The sequence below is a fragment of the Eurytemora carolleeae genome, unplaced genomic scaffold (genome assembly GCF_000591075.1).
Source record: "Eurytemora carolleeae unplaced genomic scaffold, Eaff_2.0 scaffold123, whole genome shotgun sequence".
NCBI lineage: Eukaryota > Metazoa > Arthropoda > Copepoda > Calanoida > Temoridae > Eurytemora > Eurytemora carolleeae.
This window is the reverse complement of record NW_019396038.1, coordinates 291,565-314,024: the sequence shown is the minus strand read 5'-3', so window position 1 is coordinate 314,024 and position 22,460 is coordinate 291,565. Positions and strand designations below refer to the sequence as shown.

At 32.5% G+C, this 22,460-nt stretch overlaps 1 protein-coding gene across 1 annotated transcript; it reads right to left on the bottom strand.

The window, feature by feature from the left end:
* Positions 1 to 422: 422 nt before the first annotated feature.
* On the bottom strand, positions 423 to 22,446 carry LOC111699621 (uncharacterized). Its single transcript, XM_023470343.1, has 17 exons — positions 22,167 to 22,446; positions 17,604 to 17,683; positions 17,435 to 17,488; positions 16,802 to 16,878; positions 15,734 to 15,796; positions 12,673 to 12,803; positions 12,021 to 12,133; positions 10,819 to 10,883; positions 9,637 to 9,720; positions 7,483 to 7,527; positions 6,784 to 6,850; positions 6,531 to 6,601; positions 6,042 to 6,127; positions 5,161 to 5,233; positions 2,672 to 2,735; positions 1,946 to 2,033; positions 423 to 1,351 (listed from the first exon to the last, which is right to left on the bottom strand). Exons 3-17 carry the CDS (start codon positions 17,461 to 17,463, stop codon positions 1,250 to 1,252), a joined length of 1,158 nt encoding a protein of 385 aa, XP_023326111.1. The 5' UTR covers positions 17,464 to 17,488; positions 17,604 to 17,683; positions 22,167 to 22,446; the 3' UTR covers positions 423 to 1,249.
* Between the last annotated feature and the right edge of the window lie 14 nt (positions 22,447 to 22,460).

Here is a 22,460-nt window from a genome sequence, read left to right as displayed (position 1 = left end):
GAAATGTCTTTCTTCAAAGTGTCCTAACATCCAACACTGTAGATCCAATTAACATAATATATATTTTCTGTAATATTTCCTGTGGTATATTAATATTGTATTATTGAAGACAATAATTCAATAGTTCATTTATGCCCTTTTTAATCTTAAAGGATTAGACACTTAAAAAATAATTTTGGAAGGTAAGGTGAGGATTTCAAGGTGGCTCGGACAAGAAAATGAGGAGAATGTAGCTTGGAAGAGAAAATGAGGAGAATGTGGCTTGGATGAGAAACCGAGAACAATGCTGCTCGGACGAGAACTAGTTTTGGCTGGCTCCCATCCCCAGCAAGAGTAGGATTTTGTGTGTGTTTGTGTAATTATTTAAACACATATTTGATTAGGCTTTTATCAGAGCTAAATAGAAATTAATTAAGTTGAAATAAAAAACAAAATGAATATTTTTCTAGAAGTTACATCGATACATTATAAATTGCATGTCATTATTCTTATAATAAAAATATACATTTAAAAGCATGGATAAGGAAAAGCAATAAGCAGATGTATAAAGATATAGATAGATAATGTTTATAATGTTTATTTCTTAATATTGATATCAGTAACAGATTTAGAATATCATAGTTTTAGGTAATATCTATTAACTTAAACAAAACCGTTTATTGGCTAGAAACTGTAATTCTGTACTATGTTTTGCCTGCAAGCTAGAATTTAATTTCATCTTCTAAAAAGCAAATTTTAAAAGCTTTGGAAATGCTGTGTTCACTCATATGGGCTATTTGAGGAGTAGAAAATAGAAAGCAAGCAATAAATCCTTCAACTTTTATTATTAAAAAGACAGAAGTATCTTTTTAATTTTGAAATTATTAATTAAAATGATATCGTCACGGTAAAAAGTGTGTTCATGATGCTTAAAATTTACCAAGAGCCAAAAGCACAAAAAAAAAATTAGACGAAATATAAGAAAATTGATGCAACTTTCAAAGCAGCCTGGATCTACGTGGGCTTGCCCCTCTTTGTATTGAAAGTAACTTGGAATTATAAAAACATAAAAATATTTCGATAAATATAATAAACTAAGATCACCTATAAATGAGGAGTAATGATGAAAAAAAAATAATTATAAGCGAAAAACAAAATTTCTATTAAGATATGGAGATCAATGCTTGATCCCAACTTGATACACACAAATAGGTTTAACTTATAGTTAATTGATCTTTTATTAACCTCCTTTGCTTGAGCAAAGATAAGTTTAGAGAATTGAGCCTGGGACTGCAAGAACTCCTTGGTCGTATCCAGTTTGTAGATTTGATACTACTACCCATTTCATAGTTGCCATATTCAACTTTTCGATCTTAAAATAAAAATTTTCATTCAGCAAGAATTCTTTTGTCCAGCCATGGGTTGGAAAAATTGTAACTATTTTTTTTTTAATGGGAGTGAATTTGGAAAATATGAAAGGGGTTACCCAGGAATGTTGGAGATGTCCTAATTGATAGCACTCCAAGAAATTTCAAACTTTCATCTTACAAAATTGTTGGAGCAACAGCATCAATTTTACCTTAGCAGAATCATCTGTCAAGTTTTGTTGAATGATTCTGCTAAAGTGAATGAATTTGATGCCATTGCTCCAACAAATTTTGTTAGATGAAAATTTGAAATTTTTTAGAGTAGGGAAGGAGGGTCCCTGTCTTTATTTTTGGTTCAAATCTTCCATTTTTTTTGGCTACTCGCCTAATTTGTGATCTAATTTCCGATCTAACTGGTAAATACTTTTCCCATTAAAAGTTCTGCTGAACACACCGAATTTGCACTTAAATACTGTGCACTCAAATTCTTTACTTCCACAAAAGAGATTGGAAAACTTTAAATGAATCATAAAAACTGATTATTGAGAATATATACTTGAGATTATGAAGCCCCTTAAATGTGTGTTTTGATGTGTTACCGGTTTCATACTCATATCTCCTGGTAACGCCCCAATTCCTCCAACAGCAAAGACTCCATTTGCTGTTACAACAACATTATGAGCACGTCTAGAATTTTGGCAGATGTTACTATATACATAAATTACACTACAAATTGTACCATGTGTCCCACTAAACTTTACAGTTAAAAGATGTCCCAAAAATTGATTTTATCATACATGTATTTATCAAAAAAATGGTTGTATTGCTTCAAACCCGATAAAGAAATAGGACGCATTAAGACAATTTTCGTTTTATTTTAAAAATTTAATTCTAAGTGACGTTTAAAATCGCAAGAAAGGAAACCCACTTTTTGTTGACTAATAAATACTGAAAATTATGTCAAAGGTTATTAACAACCATTTAATTGCCTCTTAATTGCCTAGCATATTTTGTGGGACACCCTGTACCTAACATTGAGTGTACTTTACCTATATTTTCAACAACAAATAAATATAGGCAGCCAACGAATTATACATATAAACAATTTTTACTAGTTTTCAGGTAGTTTTTACTTTTTAGAAAAGGCAAAAAGTTTGATAATCCTGATTCTAATATTAAATATCAGACATTCCATTCTGTAAACGAATGGTAATTTTTAATTATGTTTACAGTCACTTTATGTAATTGCAAATCAACAAGATGGGGTTTTAACACAATAAAAGAGATTAGACATGTTTTTAGAAAGAATATTAAAGTTCTATAACCTGGGATGATTGAACTGAGATATAGTTTTCCAAGACCCTAAAGATGGAGTAAAGACATGAACACCTGGAAATATGAATGTTCAAAAAGATGTCTAAAAATAGTTCAAATTAACTGCATTAGTTATAAATAAATAAGCAATGATCTAGGTAAAATCAAGATTCCAAGTGTGGAATCCCCCTGACCACTGTCATAGTATTAGGCCACATCCGCCTATAACCAGTTCACCTGGAACCCTGGTATTTCTCCTTATCCAGGTTGTTAATGAAACAATGAAAATCATAAACGAAACAAACAGCCTTATGAGAACAATTGTTTGGAAAAAAAAATCGTTTTCAAAATCACTGTTAATAAAAACAAACTTTTTTTAAAACAATCATTTTGAAAAAGATTGTTACTTTTTCATTTTTCCTTGTCGTTTCATAACAAAATGATCGTTTTTTTAAAAAGTCAGAACTTTAACATCTCTACTTCGGGCCTTGAACAAATGGCAACCCATCTTGTCCATGAGGGATTTCACCTGGGAAGCCCATGGGTCTGCAGGTGACCTCACTACAAGCTCAAACACATCTTTAAGACCCTTATCCTGCATGGGCATAAGTCCAGCATTAATAGCACTGGATATTTGTGCTGCTCATTGGGATAGCTTTAGGATAAACCTTGGAACACCAGGGCCCTGGTATAATAGCTACTTGTACGTCATACAGGATTGCTGGGATTAGGCACCTTTCACATAGGCAATGTGAAACTAGGGCTCTATCAAGACTATTCCTAGAAAGTCCCATAATTGCATTTGCATATCTTTGGGCTATCAAAACCATCTTCTCCTCTCTAGCCTTAACCATGTGTACTGGAATAGGGTAAGGTAGTCATACAGTTCTAGTGATTTTAGCTTCTGTACCTTGCCTACGTCATAACCTGGTACAGGACACAGAGGATAGGGCACTGGTCCTGGAACTGTCTTGGGATATGATCTGTTGTAGGCAAGTATATGCATTTCTTTGGTAGACTGGGTTTTCTCCACCAATAGTTTTAATCAGTGACTTCAGACACAAACAGATCTTCCCCGTAATCTGGCCTTCAAACTTTATCCCTTCCTTCATATCATGAAGTACTTTACCTAAAAACTATAGATAGATAAGCATGAACATATAGTCTTCTGTAGATCTTCCGGTCCTTAATCCAAACTGTACTTTTTCTAACTACCCTTTAGACTCATACTTGAGGACTCATCAGCTTACTCCAGGAGTCATCAGCTTACTCCAGGACTCATCAGCTTACTCCAGGACTCATCAGCTTACTCCAGGACTCATCAGCTTACTCCAGGACTCATCAGCTTACTCCAAAACTCATCAGCTTACTCCAGGAGTCATCAGCTTACTCCAGGACTCATCAGCGTACTCCAGGATTTATCCTTACTCTAGGATACATCCTTACGACAGGATTCATTCTTACTCCAGGATTCATCCTTACCCCAGGATTCCTTTTTGCTCCAGAATTCATCCTTGCTCTAGGATTCAGTCTTACCCAAAGATTATTTTTTTTCTCCAGGATTAATCCTTGCTCCAGGATTCAGTCTTACTCCAGGATTTATCCTACTCCTTGATTTATTTTTCCTGTGGAATCATCCTTACTCCAGGACTCTTCAGCTTACTCCAGGATTCATCTTTACTCCGTGATTCATCCTTACTCCCTAATTCATTGAGGTTGAGAACTCGTTACTATAGGATTTATCCTTATTTCAGGATTCATCTTTACTCCAGGATGCATGCTTACTCCAGGATTCATGCTTACTCCATGATTAATCCTTAGTCCAAGATTAATCATTACTCCAGAATTCATATTTACTCCAAGTTGAGAACTCCAGGAGCCATTTTAATCTGAAATTGGCCAAGCACCACACTATTCTGATTAAAACGGAAAACTCCAGAAGCCATTTTGATCTGAAAGTGGCGAAGCAACACACTCTATTCTGACGAAAACTGAAATATTTATAACTCCAGAAGCCACCTTGTTCTGAAAGTGGCCAAGCACCACACATAAAAAAGGACAACAAACCAAACAAAACAGAGAATATGCTTCTAGATTCTCCAGTTCCTGAAGGTCTTTGACAATTATGTGTTTGGTCAGCTTCTACTGCTCCTGCTCCCAGCTTAATACTCTCCTGTAAATGTAACTGCTAATTTAAATTAACAGAAGAAACATTGTTTGAGAGAACAGATGAATCCTATCCGGCTGCCAGCAAGGTCCTGTTTAATCCAAGTTACAAAGCAATTTATGATTATACTTTATTACAGAATTTTGTGGATTCCTTTATTTTAGCAAATATTTCGATGAGCATTGATAATTTGAAACATACAGTAAACCTTATGTTTCAAATTATCAATGCTCATCACCAACATTAACTAAAGTGATTGCTCACCTATCCAGGGTATTTTGTGTATTTTGAAATTAGTAAACAATCCCTTTTAACCTAGCTCTTAGAACGTACCTCCTGCAACAGGAGTAGCGGCATTAATATATCCTCCGGAAATTATTATCAGTTCTTCTCCAGTATTCTTATCCTGAACCAAATAAACTAATTGTTTAATTTACATTGTACTGGAGGGAGGAGTTGAGTGCCCATCATAAACCACAAATTTTAAAATTCGAGCCGCCAAATTTGCAAAATGACATCGGCAAGGTAAACTTCATATATCAGCATTTAAAAACTAGTTGTATAATGCTCATAAAAAAGAACAGTTACTTAGACAAAATTTCAACAAACCTCCAGTACCAGCCACAGCCCCCTCCCTAGCACCTGAGAGCCCCTCCCCCACCCCCTCCCGCTGAATGAAAAGAAAGAGTGGCGAATATCAGTATCACAGGCCGGAATAAGAAACCATAAGAGTTATTGTTAAAATTATACTAGTTAGTTTTTAAAAAAATACTTTATCTTTCGCATTTCGCGAAAATATTTAGCATTTTGCATTTTCGCGAAATTTTCGCATTCAGCTTAGACAGAAACTTAAAAAGATAGCTTATGAAATCAAATTCTCGTCATCAAACCTATATATCAAACTAAAGGAAAAGAAATTATGTATATGACATAATAAATCTTAAATGTTGAGCGATCAGAGCAGATAATTCCACAGTTCTTTTGAGCAATTAATTGTTGCAGCTATAAAACTAATGGTTTTCACAAAAATTTCGCATTTCGCGAGAATATTTTTGCATCTTGGCTCAGATGTCTTTCTGCAAATTCTCAAATTCGGTGGTTTCAGATGTTGATTAGTGGTGTTCTATGTTCATAGCGGTCGCTGCCCCTCCTTCGATACTCAAACCCATTATTAAATTATGTTTGAACTTTTAACATGCAAAATTTAAGCTTACCATAAAAGTCGTGCATGCAAAATTATAAAGACTGTCGAGCCTTCCTTGATCTGGGTATATTGGAATTTTGTTCGATGTGTATTCGCCTGAAATTTTCAAAAATAATTATTGTTTTAATAAAGAGAACAAAAACAATTTTCAAGAATGAATACAAAATTCACAAATTAAAAATAAAATTAATACCAAAAGTTTTGAAATCAGGATCAACAATGTTCTAGTCGCGAAACTGCCTGCTGCGGGTTCAAAGTTGAACCACATACTCAAAGTTAACAGTCAGGAAGGGTTTGAATCAGTGATTCAAATTTGAACTGGCGCACCCAAATTCAAGCAGTTAAGCGTCCCCTCAACAAATTCATTAAATTTGGAACTGGAATGTTTTCCATCATCATAATTTTTTTTACCATAAACTGTCAAATACAATAATAAGTATCTAGACAGTACAATTTAGGGCAGAACTCAAGTATGTAAATCATATGTTTTGTTATTTACCTGTAATCACGTTATATAGTGTAGGGGACTTTAAACTTCCATATATTATTAACAAATATTTATCTAAATACCTAGAAAAATAAATTAAAATCGAGCAGCATTGTAAAAATAGAAGAAATTGAATTTAGTCTTTTTCTAAAGCTGCTTCAAAAATGCTGCAATGTGCACTGTACAGACAAATGATTCAAGTCAGTGATAATGATTTTAAAGACAATTAACAATTAACGTTAAATTTTAGTTATTTTGAATTTACCTCATAACACAATTAGAAAAAACAGGAATAGAGGGAATTCTTGGTTCAAGATATTTTTGATATCCCGCTGAAGAAAACAAAACGATTAAACATGATTAAGGAAGGCCAACTCAACAATATCTCATCCGAGCCACATTCTTGTCCAAGCTACCTCACAATCCTATTTCTTCCAAAATATTTTTAAAATGTCCAACCCTTGCAAAAAATTAGTATGCTTTGTAAACAATGTTCTACAAATAAGCCTCTCCAGTCTCCATCAGTGGTAAGGACGAAGATTTTAAATGGCATTTTTGGAAAAAAGTTACAACATGATAAAATCCTTGAAATACTTTGGTCTAACCATGTCTTTTGCCTTAACATCGCTAGGTTTTCAAAATATATTTTTTGCAAGGGTTGAACATTTAAAAAAAAAAAATATTGGAAGGACAAGGATTTTGAGGTGGCTCGTACAAGAAAATGAGGAGAACGTGACTTGGGCAAAAAATTGTTGTATCAAGCAATACAACAAATATATATTAAATATTTCCCTAATTGAAGATAAGATTTTGTTGCTGTGACTATAAATTTTTTTAGAATTTGAAATGGCCCAATGTCTGATATCAATTTTCATTGGCCCAAGCAATATTAATTCATTTCATATAAAAAATTTAACATTTTTTTTGGCGATTGTCAATGACAGGAAATAAAAAAAAAACTTACTAGTTTCTTTCATATATCCATGAATGCAATCTTTGCAGAATCCAGCTGAATATCATTAAATTAGAGTTGTCTATGGAGTACCAACTTACCAAGGAACATAGCTTGGTTAGTAGTAGTACTATGGAGTGGAAATGCACGGAATTCCATGGAATTGCGCGGCATTAAAGTGCTCAAAATCGCGGGCAAGTAAAATTTACTTAAACTGGAAACTCTAGTGGGAATGTACATTTTATTTCATATAAAGATTCTTAGATTTTGAGTAAATTATGTATCTACAGTTATAATAATGTCACCAAATATATTTATAATAATATATTTATAATATTTTCAGAATGTTTCTTCAGCGTTTGTATTGATAAACGTTTAAGGGGGAGGGGGGGTGTCTTGTTTTTTTATGTGGGTGCTTAGGGCAGGTCAATTTCTTTTCATAAATCATATTTTTCGAACTTTTTTCCAAATTCCAGACAATTAAAACGCCTTAGAGAGATATCAGGAAATAAAGAAAGATAATCAAAATATACTTCGCGTCCTCCACAATTTAAAAAGGTATAAATTATTTATGATTTTGTTTTAAACTTTAAACTTGAATATGCAATATTAAATCTAAAAAACACGAGAGCAAGTAACTTGCCAATGTTTACCATTCAATTCATTTTTGGGGAAAAATACAGAATTTTAAACTAACAAAACGAAATGTCGTCTTCTAAACGCAACTCTCAAAGAAACGACGTTATTCTTTCACATAGCTTTAAAGCTTGACTAGAAGCTCAAAATTCCAATTAAGTGATTTTTAAAGAAACTGCCTGTTTTATATTACTTCTTTACACTAGAGACAAACAATTTCAGAAAATGAACCATCAGGTTTCAAGTCAAAACACCTAAATTTTTAAAACAAAAAATGTTGAACATAATATTTTACATCACACTGTCCTGATCTAAACAGTAAACATGGAACTTCAGTACAGTACATATAGTTTTCAGGTTTAGTATAATGCAACAAAATATTTTATGATTTTAAAAAATGAGGTGACTTAAAAAATGGAATTTGTTTATATTTTTCCTTAATTAATCAACTGAAAATTAATCTTCATACGCAAATTTCACTTTTTCTACTTTTTCTCACATATGTTATTAATTACACATCCCTCTTTCCAGCCGGGGTCCTCTTGAAAAATTTAAAAAGAAACATGAACAGTAAAGAGAAAACAACGTAATAGCAAGACGACATTATATCAATACTTTAGAGTATTTGATGTTGTTACAATGCAAATAGTTTTACCAGACAATAATCAAATCACTAATTTAGTGAAATGGATCTGTTTACACTAAACATTGCTATGTCTCTTGCTCATAAGAATTTTTAAAGTAACAACTTGATTCTAAATGTCGGTTTCCTATTCCAGTTTTCTGGTTCTCCCTGTATATAACAGAAGGAGGTATGAGGATTGAATTCAGAATTTTGAATATTTTTTTATTCAAAGTTTTTTATTATTAAAGTACTGTAAGACTTATGATAAAAATGTTGAAAAAAAAAACAAATTTAAGGTGAAATTTTTATTAAAGAACATTTGAAAAAAAGAACTTTTCCCTCGAAAATGAAGAACATTAAGAACGAATTGCTGTTTTTAAGCCAAATCTTAAATTTAAGAACACGGGGGAAACTAAGAGTTATAAAATCAAATTTTAGAAATGGTCACAGGGGTTTTTGTGTAGATCCATTTAAAAAAAAAATTCCAAAATCAAGTGCATTTACTGGTCTAAAATCAAACGTAAATTTCATTTCAAGACTTAAATCTGCTTCTTGTGGTTTTTCAGATGTTTTTTCTTTTGTAAATGGCACAGTCCTCAAATGTAACATTTCATCAACAGTCATTATAGCAAAACATTTAAAGCCCTCAGTCAACTGCCTGACTAACTAGATAAGGCCTGAAAAAGTCTGTTTGACTTTTGCTGATTTCGCTTTAAAAAAATCTGTTTTACTTTACATGAAGTTTTGACTTATGTCTTATGACTGTTAAGGAAAAGTTACACAATTGGGAGCAGTTAAAAAAACGCCAATAAACACAGAAAAGGCTTAATTAAGTTACAAATACAGTTTTTAATTTTAGACCTGAAAATGCTGTACTAAATTCCCTGTAACGGAAATTTTTTTACCTATTAAGTATACCCTATCATGGACCACAACTGAAAGAGGGGTTTCATACAAGGAAGGCGACCAGCTACCCCCATTCTCAAGTACTTAAAAAGGTAATATAATTATGTTGGTTGGCATAATTTAATGAAAACAGATAAGTATTTTACTTTACAAATTATCTTGTGTTAAAGGAAGTGACCAGCATAGAGGGGGTTTGAGGTGAACATTTTGTTTAAAGGGGGTGACCGGCAATGTATGTAGAATGAATATGTAGTATTGTGGACAAATTTTTAGGATTCATCTGAGACATATAAAACGTTTCCACTTGTATATTTACTGAGTTAGTTAGCCAAATTGACGTTCAAAATCATGAATTTGGGTGGGTACGTTTTCAGAATCGTTTTTTTAATTATTAATTAACGTTGACAAAAAATTTTAACGAAATTCTACAATAAGGTAATTAGTTGTTTAGGAACAGGTTAAGAAAATAAAAAATTAACTCCTATCATCGAAAATAAGAAATCTTTTTCAATTATTAGTTTCTATAATCTCTCATTATTCACAAAGATTTTCTGCCGATTTTGTGAACTTTTTATTGAAAAGACGCCATTTGAAGAATCATTTTCATATCATTTTTACCTTATTTTTTGTCGTCGTTATTTAATAATTTGAAAATAACAATTCAGGAAGCGTACCCACTCAAATTCATGATTTTGAACGTCGACTTTGCGCTCAAACTCAGTAATTATACATCGTGGAAACGTTTTATATGTCTCAAATCAATTATAAAAAGATTTTCTACAATACTACATGTAACTCAGTTTAACCACCATACATTGCCGGTCACTCACTTTAAAAGAGGGCTTTTGAGGTGAAAATTTAATTTCAGCCATTTATGGCCTAACATCCTATTGCACTGTCAATAAGTGTATTTTAAATTTGTTAACTTAGAATAAAAATTTGTACCAATCTGAAGCAAACAATCAAAGAGTTAAAACCCCGATTTGTGCTTGGTTTGCTGCATGACCAAAAAAAAATACAATTGCTGAAAAACATCGGATGAAGCTTGGTCCGTGGAATAATATAAATAAAGTTTTTGCTAGGTAATAATAATACACTACACCTTTGGTTAAAATAATCCTAATTTCTTGTTCACTTCAACATCCTACCTTGCAGATCACTCCCTTAAATGGGTTTATTACTTGTTCCTGTGTAAATGTACAGTCCTGACTTTGTTAAAGAACCCCCCATTGTTATCATAGCTCCCCTAAAATAGGAAATTTATATTTATATTTTAAGGGAGAGTTCACACACAATAAAAGGGTGTATATAGGTCGTTATTCTTATCACATTACCAATTGATATTCTACAATTATTATTTATGTTGAGGTCATATATGGGACATCTATTCTATGAGTTGTATAAATTGGAGAGATTAGACAATATTAGTCTAGCGTTAGCAATAGACCATATTAGTCTAACGTGAGATATAGACAATATCACTCTAGTGTGAGATCTTGACAATATTGCATGAGATATAAAAATATTAATCTAGCGTGAGAGATAGACAATATTAGTCTAGCGTGAGAAATAGACAATATTGATCTAGCGTGAGATATAGACAATATTAATCTAGAATAAACAATATTAGTCTACCGTGAGATATAGACAATATTAGTCTAGCGTGAGAAATAAACAATATTAGTCTAGCATGAGATATTGACAATATAAGTCTAGCGTGAGAAATAGAAAATATTAGTCTAGCGTGAGATATAGAAAATATTAGTCTAGCGTGAGATATAGACAATATTAGTCTAGCGTGAGATATAGACAATATTAGTCTAGCGTGAGATAAAGAAAATATAATTAAAATTCTCTTTTTCAACTTGCCACTGTAAACGCCATTTTTACGTGGGTAATAGCTGATATTTTTTACTTCTTAGAATTAATGCTAAACGTGTAATTTAATCTTTTGTCATTATATTCAACTTTTTTATTCTTCAAAACCCAACCCTTCCCCCAACGAGGGAAGGAACCCCCGGACGCCATGAGCCTCCGGACACAAGCCTCCCAGATTTGCAAGGCAGACCGAGCTTCCACCATGCAGTAAGAGTCTCCGCTATACAGAAGAGTTTTCTTAAAACTCTTGGTTTGTACATGAAGTAACGAATTTTTTTATTCCAAAACCCTGGGAGTAACTCTAAAATCCAAAACATGACCGAAAAATATGGATTTTCTGGCTCCCAGGTACTTTTTTGAGCAGTGAGATAGGCATATCTAAATTCAAAATTAAGGTGTTAGCATTTCCTTTGAATTCTGATTGACATAAAAACAATATAATTTAACCTACAATTAATATTTTTTTTTAATAAATGTTTTTTGATGAGACATAAAACATACATACTTGAAAAATTGGACTGCCGGTTTTGTGAACATAAACGTATTGGTACTTCCTATGATGTTTATATCTTTAACAACTGGATTGTTCTCGTTTTGCATGTTCAAAATTTTGCTTCCCTAAAATTGTTAAAAATTATTAAGTCCTTAAGTCTTGATATAATCATTTTCTCTTTATTGGGTAAGTTGCATATTCCGAAGAAGGTTTTCTTTAAGGGATAAAAATTCTTTACTACCTGTTCGCGTAAACATTTGACAATTCAAACTTAGACGAAGGAATTGAGTTTTTGCCACAAACTTTAATTTTCTGTTCCCTATATCTTAATAACCCTGTCGTAGACATTAGATATTTCAAACTATGAATGCTTTAAGCTCAAATAAGCTAAGTTTGAAATATCAAAATTTTATATCATCAAGTTGCGAAAATACAGGTATTAGAAAATTTGAGTTTGTGGCAAAGACTCAATTCCTTTAAATTAATAGTATTCTTAGTTTAACATATCAAAGGTTACGAAAAAAATAAGGAATAAAAAGTCAGAGTTATTTCGCAAAAACTTTGATTTGCTCAATATGAATAAGCTGTAAATGTGTAAATAAGCTTTTGATTGTGGATTGTGGATACATAAATGTGATAATGATTATAAGAACATGTATCATACCATTGTCGATTTAGTCTCAGTCGGATTCAGCGTGCCTCCTATGACTGCAATATGAAAAGCAGGAATACAGTTCAAGTCTTCCATTGTAATGTTCCAAGATGCAGAATTTCCCTCAATTTCACAATAGACTCCTAAAAAGTGATGATAAGTGATAACTCGACTCATACTCTAACCTTCTGAGTTTTTACCTTTGTAACCTTTACAGTTTGCGTTTATATCAATACAATGAGGGCAAGGTTTCTATTTAGGTTTCTATTTCTAACGAGCTTATAATTCAATTTACAAGTTTACAAATAAACATTAAAAGAATCTGCGTCTCTGTGTTTCCTTGTCTATGTGTATCCATGCTGTTTGAAAGCTTGGCAGTAAAAAAATTGATAAAGAAAGTCAACTTCATTGTATTGATAAATACGACGACGATTGTATTCTGAGACCTTTCATGTTTCAAATCTTGAATTTGTCTTCATCAAATCGTCAAATTTTGAAATATCAAAGGTTTACGACATTGAGTTGTGAAGATATTTTGTATTACCAATTAACCCAGTAACGGAATGTTTAAAAATAAACAAATATATAAATAAAACAACACAGGAAACTAAGTAAATTGGATAAAGGAATATGTTAATGAAAAGATTAAATAATGGATTATGAATCTAAATTAAAATAACATATTCGGACTTTGGTTTTCAGTTTAAATGATAATAAACGAATAAAATTTAAACAGATTCTAAATAAATGGATTTAAAAACATGGACGGAATTAGGTTCCGGGATTGGAGCAATTCTATATATTCCTTATTTCCAGAAAATGTTTTCCTAAAAATAACCGCATCTGAGTTCGAATTTAATGAATTTGAGCCGCGTTTTAAATCCACTAAAACCGGTTTCAATTAAATTCCGGCCTAAATCTTGAAGCTTTGAATACAATTATAAGGTGGACCCAACCATATTTGAGCCGAGCGGCCTCTGGTTTCTCGAATCGCGCACCACATGCAACTTTTTCAGGATAAGTTGAAATTTGATTCCAAATTATTAATGTTCCTTGAATTATTCATGATATTGAAGCGTGTAATGTAAAATGACTTATAAACCGCTTATATTTGCACAGTTGCTATATTTGAGCAAGCAAATTGAATTTTCAAAAATAATTACAAATGGGGTTTAGTTTAAACAAGTAACAGGGTGAAACTTAAAACCTCTGACTTCAGAGCTCAGACTGTGCATTTCTCTCCCAAACAAATGAACAAAATGAACGAACAATTGTATGAATTAACTAAAGATTTTTCTTAACGAAACATTTTGTTGGATGACCACATTCACAAACAAACGTTTAGTGAATAAAAAACTTTCCTCTGAATTGTAAAGGCACGTAGCCAGGATTACAGACTAGAAAACATTTTTCTAAAAAATTAAATTTATTAATAATAAATCGTTTCAGCTTTATGGTTAGGGCCGGGAGGGCACAATAAGCACAGATTCAAAAGAAAACGATCGTCGAACATTTGGGTAGAAAAATATTAAACTCGAGAATGGAGATAAGTAAAAATGTTAAGCGATCAGAGGATATTGAGATCAATTCTTGAACTCAATCTTTTGTGTATCTACAGATAATAAATGTAATCTTTATTCGATATCCCGTGAACCACTGAAAACGAACAGCCAAGGAGAAGAGGGAATTTAGTGTTCAACAGAAAGTAGGAATTTACAAAACAACTTTTTGAACGTTAGTCTTAATAAACATTAATCCAGAACTTACGTTCGTTCAATCGATCATTAGTCCAATGGACATGATACCACAATGCGGGAAAATTAAAAATCGGGTTTTAAAAAGTTAAAGAGCGCATCTCTTATCTCTAGGAATTAATCTGGAGACTAAATTAGTCTTGATATTAGCAAAAAGAGAGGATCAAGCTAACATTGATCTCGATATCCACCATTCTAAAGTTTTCAGCTCAGTTCAAATTAAACTATGGATAACAATGTGAAGTAATGTGTGAAAGTCCTGGGCAGTGGGCTGAAAAACTTAAGATTAGATTTAAGGGGATAACTAAAACTGTCTTTTATAATTCGTTTTTTAGATTATTTGATGTAACAGGAATCATGGATTATACTTAAGTAAGGTCTACGACATTGGGTTGCAAAGATATGTAATAGAGAAATAAGGACAGTACTGTTTGTTGTAGTTTATTGACCTTAACATCGGTAAACTTTTTTCATGGAAACCTGTAAATACGGATTCGATAGTTTATTGACCTTAACAATACATCGGTCAACTTGTTTTACATGTACTTACAGACTCGGTTTGTGATTGGACCAGATTTACCGCTGTAAGGTAGAGAAGACAGAGTTTGAGGAGTTGTATCAGGATTGATACAAACGCCAGACTACAGAGAGTGTTGTGTCTGGATTGATACTTACTTGAGCATAAAGAGAGTTGTATCAGGATTGATACCAAATTGAGAATACAGAGAGTGTTGTATCTGGATTGATACCAACTTGAACATAGAGAGTGTGGTATCTGGATTTGATACTACTTGAACATAAAGGTAGTTGTATCAGGATCGATACCAACTTGAGAATACAGAGAGTGTTGATTCTGGATTTGATACTACTTGAACATAGAGTGTTGTATCTGGATTGATATATACCTGAGAATAGAGAAGGTTATATCTGGATTGATATATACCTGAGAATACTGAAGTTTATACCTGGATTAGAACAGACTTATAAAGACATTTTAGGAGTAGGTATTGGTTACAGATATATGTAGGTATTCAGACTATGGCAAAGACTTAATTCCTGTGTAGAATTTGCCTTAAAAACTGATGTTTGTATACTATTTATTGCCGAATGTAATATACCCTCTCTTCCAATAGTGGGAAATATGAAAACACTTTGCCGCACTCGAGATAATCCGCTCTGAATAATTCAAACTGTACATTTCTAATGGTGGGGGCATGGGAAAGATTCCGTCAACGATTCCTTTTTTATTAACAAATTGCATGTATGTAGGGTTGTATAGGTCGTCCGTAAAGTCACATAATTAAAAAATAAATGTTCACCTAATGTAATGTTCATGTAGCAATCAAACCGGCCATTTGGCGGATCTTCAAGAATACTGCATCCTAAATAATTCTTTGATTCACATCATTCCAACTAGGGTTTACAACGAAACTTCCATTAAACGAAATTCACGTAGTTTTCGCAAAAGTGAAGAACAAAATTTGTAAAAAAAAAGTTCGCGAATTTCGATTTATTTTCGACGACATTTATTTCCATTTAGCATCAAGAATAATTGCTGGATTTCTGACGGTGTGGTGACCCTATGTAAAATCTATTCCGTTAATCGTAGTAATCGCACAATGTAATATCTATTAAAAATGCCATAATGTTTTAAATATTGTTCATTAATCTATATTGTAAACGCTTATAACGGAAATATAAATAGTTCATTTTAAAAATAAAATTTTTGAGACTATATATGTCCCTGTATGAAAAAGGCATATTAATTGATTTTTCCGACTTACTTTTTGCATTTTTTAAATTGTGCCTAAACCTTGAAAACGTTTATATTACGCAGATTTTAATTAACAGACAGTTGGGAGATGGCACCACCTCTTAATCTTAACATAAATGCATACTCGAATGTAGTAAAATATCTTGACAAAAATGTTCGCGAATGAGATTGGGAAACCCTAATTATAACTTTAAATTGCTTCTGGAAAAAATAGGGATTGCAAAATCATAGTTTGTGGCAAGTGTTGAATTCCTTGTCATGAATATTTTAGTCATTTCCTTTCAGAAAAAAATCCTTTTTTACTAACAATGTTCTTGAATAGGGGGGGGGGGGAGGTTAAAGAAAATGTTAGCCAAAGCAGACATTTGTTCATTTTTTCATAAAGTAAAAGTTTTAAGAACTGTATTTTTAAATTGGACTTTTTTAAAGAAGGAAAAATAATTTTAAATTGCTTTGTTAGTTTGTATTAGGAATAAAATTAAAAGTTTGAATCTATTAAAAAATTTTATTTAATTTTAATGTACATGGAATAAAATTCTACCCAATTTTTATCATTACAACAAAGTTTAATCATCAATTTAATCATGATATAATTCTGATAAAAAAAAATTACTTGGTTGAGCAACTAGCCACAATTCTATTTTTCCTCCTAACGTCTCCATTTTCTCTATGTCTCGTCGTTCAAGCTCTCTGAAAACGGGATCATAAAATTTTCATGGACAGTGGGGCTGCAGCTCTTAGGGGTTTTAAGGAATTCTATGGGGTTCCAAATTTTTTAAAACTTAAGTGGATTGAGCAAAAAGTCAAAATTTCTTTAACATGAATTCAAGAAATTTTCAAAAATTTGACCCCCATACTAAATATTTTCAAAATTTCAGCAGAAAACTAGCTTAAAGGCATTTTTCGGTTTTTCAAGGTGCAACTTTAAATGCCGAAAACCTCTCTGTAGTCCATAGTGATCTGTTAATTTTTAAATACTTGCGCTTGCTCATTTTTTAAAGAATCAAAAAATATTCAAAAAAGATTTTTGTAGGTAATTATTTTTGCTGCATGTTATTATTTTTTTTTATAAATGTTCAGATTGCCCTATGCTCGTTATTTAGTTGCTACCTATGAACTCCAACAGAGCAGTTAGATGTAGAGATATCAAAAACAAAGACGGTACAGCTGCCAGTTTGCTTTACATAAAAAGTTATTAGAATAGTTTCATGGTTAAACAAAAAATTTAAATATTATTTTAAATTACCGATAACGGATAGACAAGCAAAAGCACATTCTAGGCTAGATTTTCTTGGTTTTCCTATAAATACAAAAAAATCAGCGTAGAAGAATAATGTAAGTTGTTAACAAGGACATTTTATTTTTTTTTTGAAGTCCTCAAATAGATCGAATAAAAAGCAGGGACACTAATTTACCTTGAACCACATTTAGCTCTAGAGCTTCTTCAGGTGCTTGAATTCTTGTAAACCCTTGTGACACAACTGCCAAAGATAACCTGAAATATGAAAATATCTCATCATTCTAGTTGTGCCAGGTTGCAGAGTTCAACTTGAAAATATACGAAGAAAAAGAGCTTGGAAAAAAAAACTTAAAAATAACCCATTTTTGCTTCCTTTCTAATTTCAGAAATATGATAAGTTGAAAATTTTTAATAAAAACCATTTTTAGAACAATACAACTTGATTTCTTACATACACCTTGATACATTATTGTACTTACCACTTCATTATCACGTGTACATTTTGGAATATTGATATTATTTACATATGTCTAATGCCCTATTAGGGCCCCTTTGTAGCCCAGTCTTTAGTAAACAATCATTACTTTTCCACACTCAATTAGACATAAGGTATAATTTATGCAATTTTTCTGATATATCTTTGTGACCTTGTTATATCTGTCGTATTCTGGATTGTTCGGTATATGAGTGAACAGTCCCTTGAATCCAACAGGACGCCAGAGAGATCAGTACATCCCGGACCGCTGCAGAGTAGACACAAGTCACACTGCACATAGCCGTCCAGGGACCCGTGTTACATATAGCGCACAGACAGCATACAGAGAGTATCCTTTTGAACGAGATCTACCTTGGAGAAGATGAACCAGGTTCATGCTATCATACAGAACCCTGCCCACGTTGAAGAACCGGAGTCAGACGGAGATGTTGATCCAGCAGACATTGCTCCCTTCATAAGCAGGAACGCCCCAATCATTACTGTTCCTGCTTCAGAGGATGAGAAAGCAGATGGAGAGGTTGTGGCTGGTGGAGCTGAAGGAGGACGAGGAGAGAGGGAGGATATGTATAACTTCCTAGGCGAGTTGTCGGAGAAGATACAAACGTTCAACTCCACTATGTAGGGAAGTATCAATCCCAGTCAGCCACCTGTGGTCCCCGACAATAAACTGTGGGACACAGAGTTAGCTTGGGACAGAGAGCTCAATCTCTATCCTGATATAAGCAGAAGTGTTGTCATTTCTCGCTTGTACAACCAGGTGTGGAACTTGCTCCATAAGATGAAGGAGCGGGTAACCCGTCAAACCTGGAAAATAGAAGATCAGGAGATTGTGGAAGGTTTGATCGATATAATGATCTTATCTGCACGCAATAATATCCTGACTGATCAGATCATTGAAAACCATGCTGAGAAACCTTAAATATATATAAAGGGATCGATAGCTAGTATTATACTTTGATCTCTATGTAATTATGTATGCATTTATAAATGTATGATTAAATGTATTAATAAATGTATTCATGATGTAATAATGACTTTATTACTTGGGTGTTTAGATTTGCACATGCATTCAGACATATAAGGCTACCTCTCTATATATAGAGACAGCTGAAGTATTGTAATGCCAGGTTGCAAAGATATAGACGGCGCATGAGGAGTTAGTCCCGCAAGAAGGACTAACCCGATCTGCAATGTCATCAGGTTACACAAATGATAGATGAAACAAGTTAGAGTACTTGAGCAAAATCTCATTAAGTGTGAATTTTAAGATACCAATTTATTGCACGTTTTAGTGGTTCGAGAATACCACATATCATCTCTAGTTTTCATTTTAGCCCGAGCTAAAAAGCAAATTAATTTGAATATATACTCTATCCGCTCTTATTTCTTTCAAAATAGTTTCCCCTCCCCCCCCCCCCTATCCCACCCAAAAAATGTAGTTTAATATGAGAAAGGGTATGGCAGCCACTCTAGGTGAAAGAGAGAAAAAATCAATGAGTTAAATCTAGGTCCTAACCAGAATTGGATTTAACAACAAGATTCCCTAAACTCCACTTTAACTTGACTATATCTCAACTTGAGTTCATTCACCAACTTATTATGCATGTTACTTTAGTTACTTTGTGATTTTCATTCAGATCTTTTATTCCTGCTTTTATAAAATTGAAATAGTTTTCTGTAATAATAGAAACTCTATCCATAACCTAGCCTATTTTGAGATTTATGGCTTTAGGCTCCATTTCTAGTAAACCATTTTTACATGTAAATTTTTGCTCTTCAAGTTGCCATTTTTCATTGTATTCTGAACTGAAAAATCTTTGTGGATTTTCCAGTTTAAATGAGTGCATTTTCATAAATAAAAAAAAAATTTTCTTGGTCCAATTAGTTAATTTGTACCTGTCATAAACCTTCCATGAGGTCAATCAAGTGTATATATAGATATATATATCATACTGATGATTGCATAAAGCATGACACAGTGTGTTAATTAATAAAATAATAATGTTATTATTGAATATATTGATATATTTATATATAAAAGTTAGTCATATTTCTATGTTAATACAAATGCAAGAACATTCGAACAGTTATATCAGAATAATTAGAGATTATTATGTTTTTTAACAATAGCACAGACTATGATTTATACATTTTTAATTGTCATTTTCTCAAATTGGTCCAATTTTTGCATGATTAAAACGCACAAGGATTTACCCGTGATACAAAAAAATGGCCACAAAAAAAATGTGGTGTCGACCCAGCTAGTAGATATTCTGTTCATTCAAAATCAGCAAAATGGCGAAATGTTGAAATGTTGAAATGTCCTAAAAGGTGTTTTCGGCTCAAAGTATGAAGTTGATTTGAAATTGTAAAATGTTTCAAAATAGTATCATTAATAATCAAAATTTAAAATAATAAAATAATATTATGCAATCAATTTTGTTTTCCTTGACCTAATTAAATCACATCCCAAGTAACAATTTTGCAGAAAATCCGCAAAAAATCCTAGGAATCTTTCCTGGGAATCCGTGGAAATATCCAGGAATCTTTCACAGGAAAATCCGGTGAAAATGTCGACAACTATTCAGAGGAATTTCTCGTAACCCATTCCGTCCAAGATTTCTTGTAACCCATTCCGAGGAAGCTCTCATAACTTTATCCAAAGAATTTCTTGTAACCAATTCCAGGGAATTTCTTGTTACCAATTCTGCAGAAAAACTGTAGAAAATGTCAACAAAAGTCGAGTTCTTAGGAATATCTTGAAATATTCTGAGCATATTCCTTAGTAAATTCACTTAACAGGACTTAGGCCCAATAGTAGTGAATAACTTAACAACTATATTGTACCTCCAACTTTTTAGAAGTATAACCATCTTCCTAAGTCAGAATGTTATAGTCATTTTTGATCTCACTGAAGTAGTCATGTATTTTGTTTATTCAGACAACTGAATTGTCAAGAAAAAATAAAAAAAATAAAAAAATTTTCAAAACATTTTTTTAAAATGAAGGTTCTAAAGTAAATTATCATTTTATAACAATACTAGAAATTCAAGGCGCTTTGCGCCCTTCTTTCTAGCCTAAGAGGGCGCTTCGCGCCCATCTCCTAAATTAATTGTGAACATGTTCTCTTTGTGTACATCGTAAAACTAAAGAAAAATAATTCGCGGATTTTTACAAAAAATTTCGCGGATTTTCAAAATTTTAAAAAATTTAATAACGATCAAATTTTGATGGAGACAAATATTAGAAATTTTGATGATTCATAAACCTTCCCTGGAGTCCCTAGATGTCCCACAAAAAATTTGGGCCAGATCGGTTCAGCCGTTTTGACGTTTATTGGATACAAACAAACAGACAAACAAACAGACAGACAAGCCAAATTTATATATAACAATAAGGATGCAAAGAAAAAAGTATTTAGTTAGGGCAGTGCATAATCGAAGGAAACCTCAGAGACACCAATTAGAACAAAACTGTACTTGAAAATTCTGTGATGAATATTCCTGAGAAATTCTTAGGAATTTCTTGAGAAAAATTCCAGAGAAATTCTCAGGAATTTCTTGAAACTTATTCCCCTAAAAATCCGTAAACTTGGTGACCAAGTCCTAATAATTTCTCAGGAATTTCTGGAGAAGCATTCTGGAGAATTTTTCAGGAATTTCTTGGGGTGACATTCTAAAGAAATTCCCAGAAATTTCTCGAAACTAATTCTTTTATTGAATTCCCCTTAAAATCCGTAAACATGGTAACCAAGTCCTAAGAATTTCTCAGGAATTTCCGGAGAAGTAATCATGAGAAATTCTCTGGATTTTTTTTGGGTGAAATTCGGGAGAAATTCCCAGGAGTTTCTTGAAACTAATTCTTGAATAAATTCCTCTAAAAACCCGTAAACATGGTGACCAAGTCATAAGAATTTCTCAGGAATTTCTGGAGAAGTATTCTGGAGAAATTCTGAGGAATTTAGTGGAGAAAAATTCCGAAGAATTTCTCAGGAATTTCTCGAAACTGAGTCTCAAAAATGTGATCCCACAAAAATCTCTCATCTTGGGGACCAATTCTGAGGAATTTATCAAGAATTTCCAAGGAATCAGTTACAGGAAATGATTTTCAAGAAATTCTTCAAAGAAAATCACCATGGTTGGAGATTCTGGGGAAATTTCTTTTGTTACTTGGGATGACATTTCGAAATTTGTAACTTTTTCCCACTGTAAATAATATAAATAATAATAAAACAATAAATACCTTAACTGAAGAGCAGAAAACAGAAGAAAGGAAATATTCATGATTATATTTAAATCCTGCAGTGAGCAGAGGTTGCTGACTATGGTGAGTATCCAACAAGACTCTGTATGTTCAAAAGGTATACAACTGAGCAAACATAGAAAAATAATGTGCTTTCATGATTTTACTTTGTTTCATTGCTACAGCAACATTTAATCAATTCTACAAAATTAAAGGATTTTCAGTTTCATACACTTTCAATAACACAACAAACAGAAAAGTCTCCTCCTGAATTAAGTTTTCTATTTTAAACTG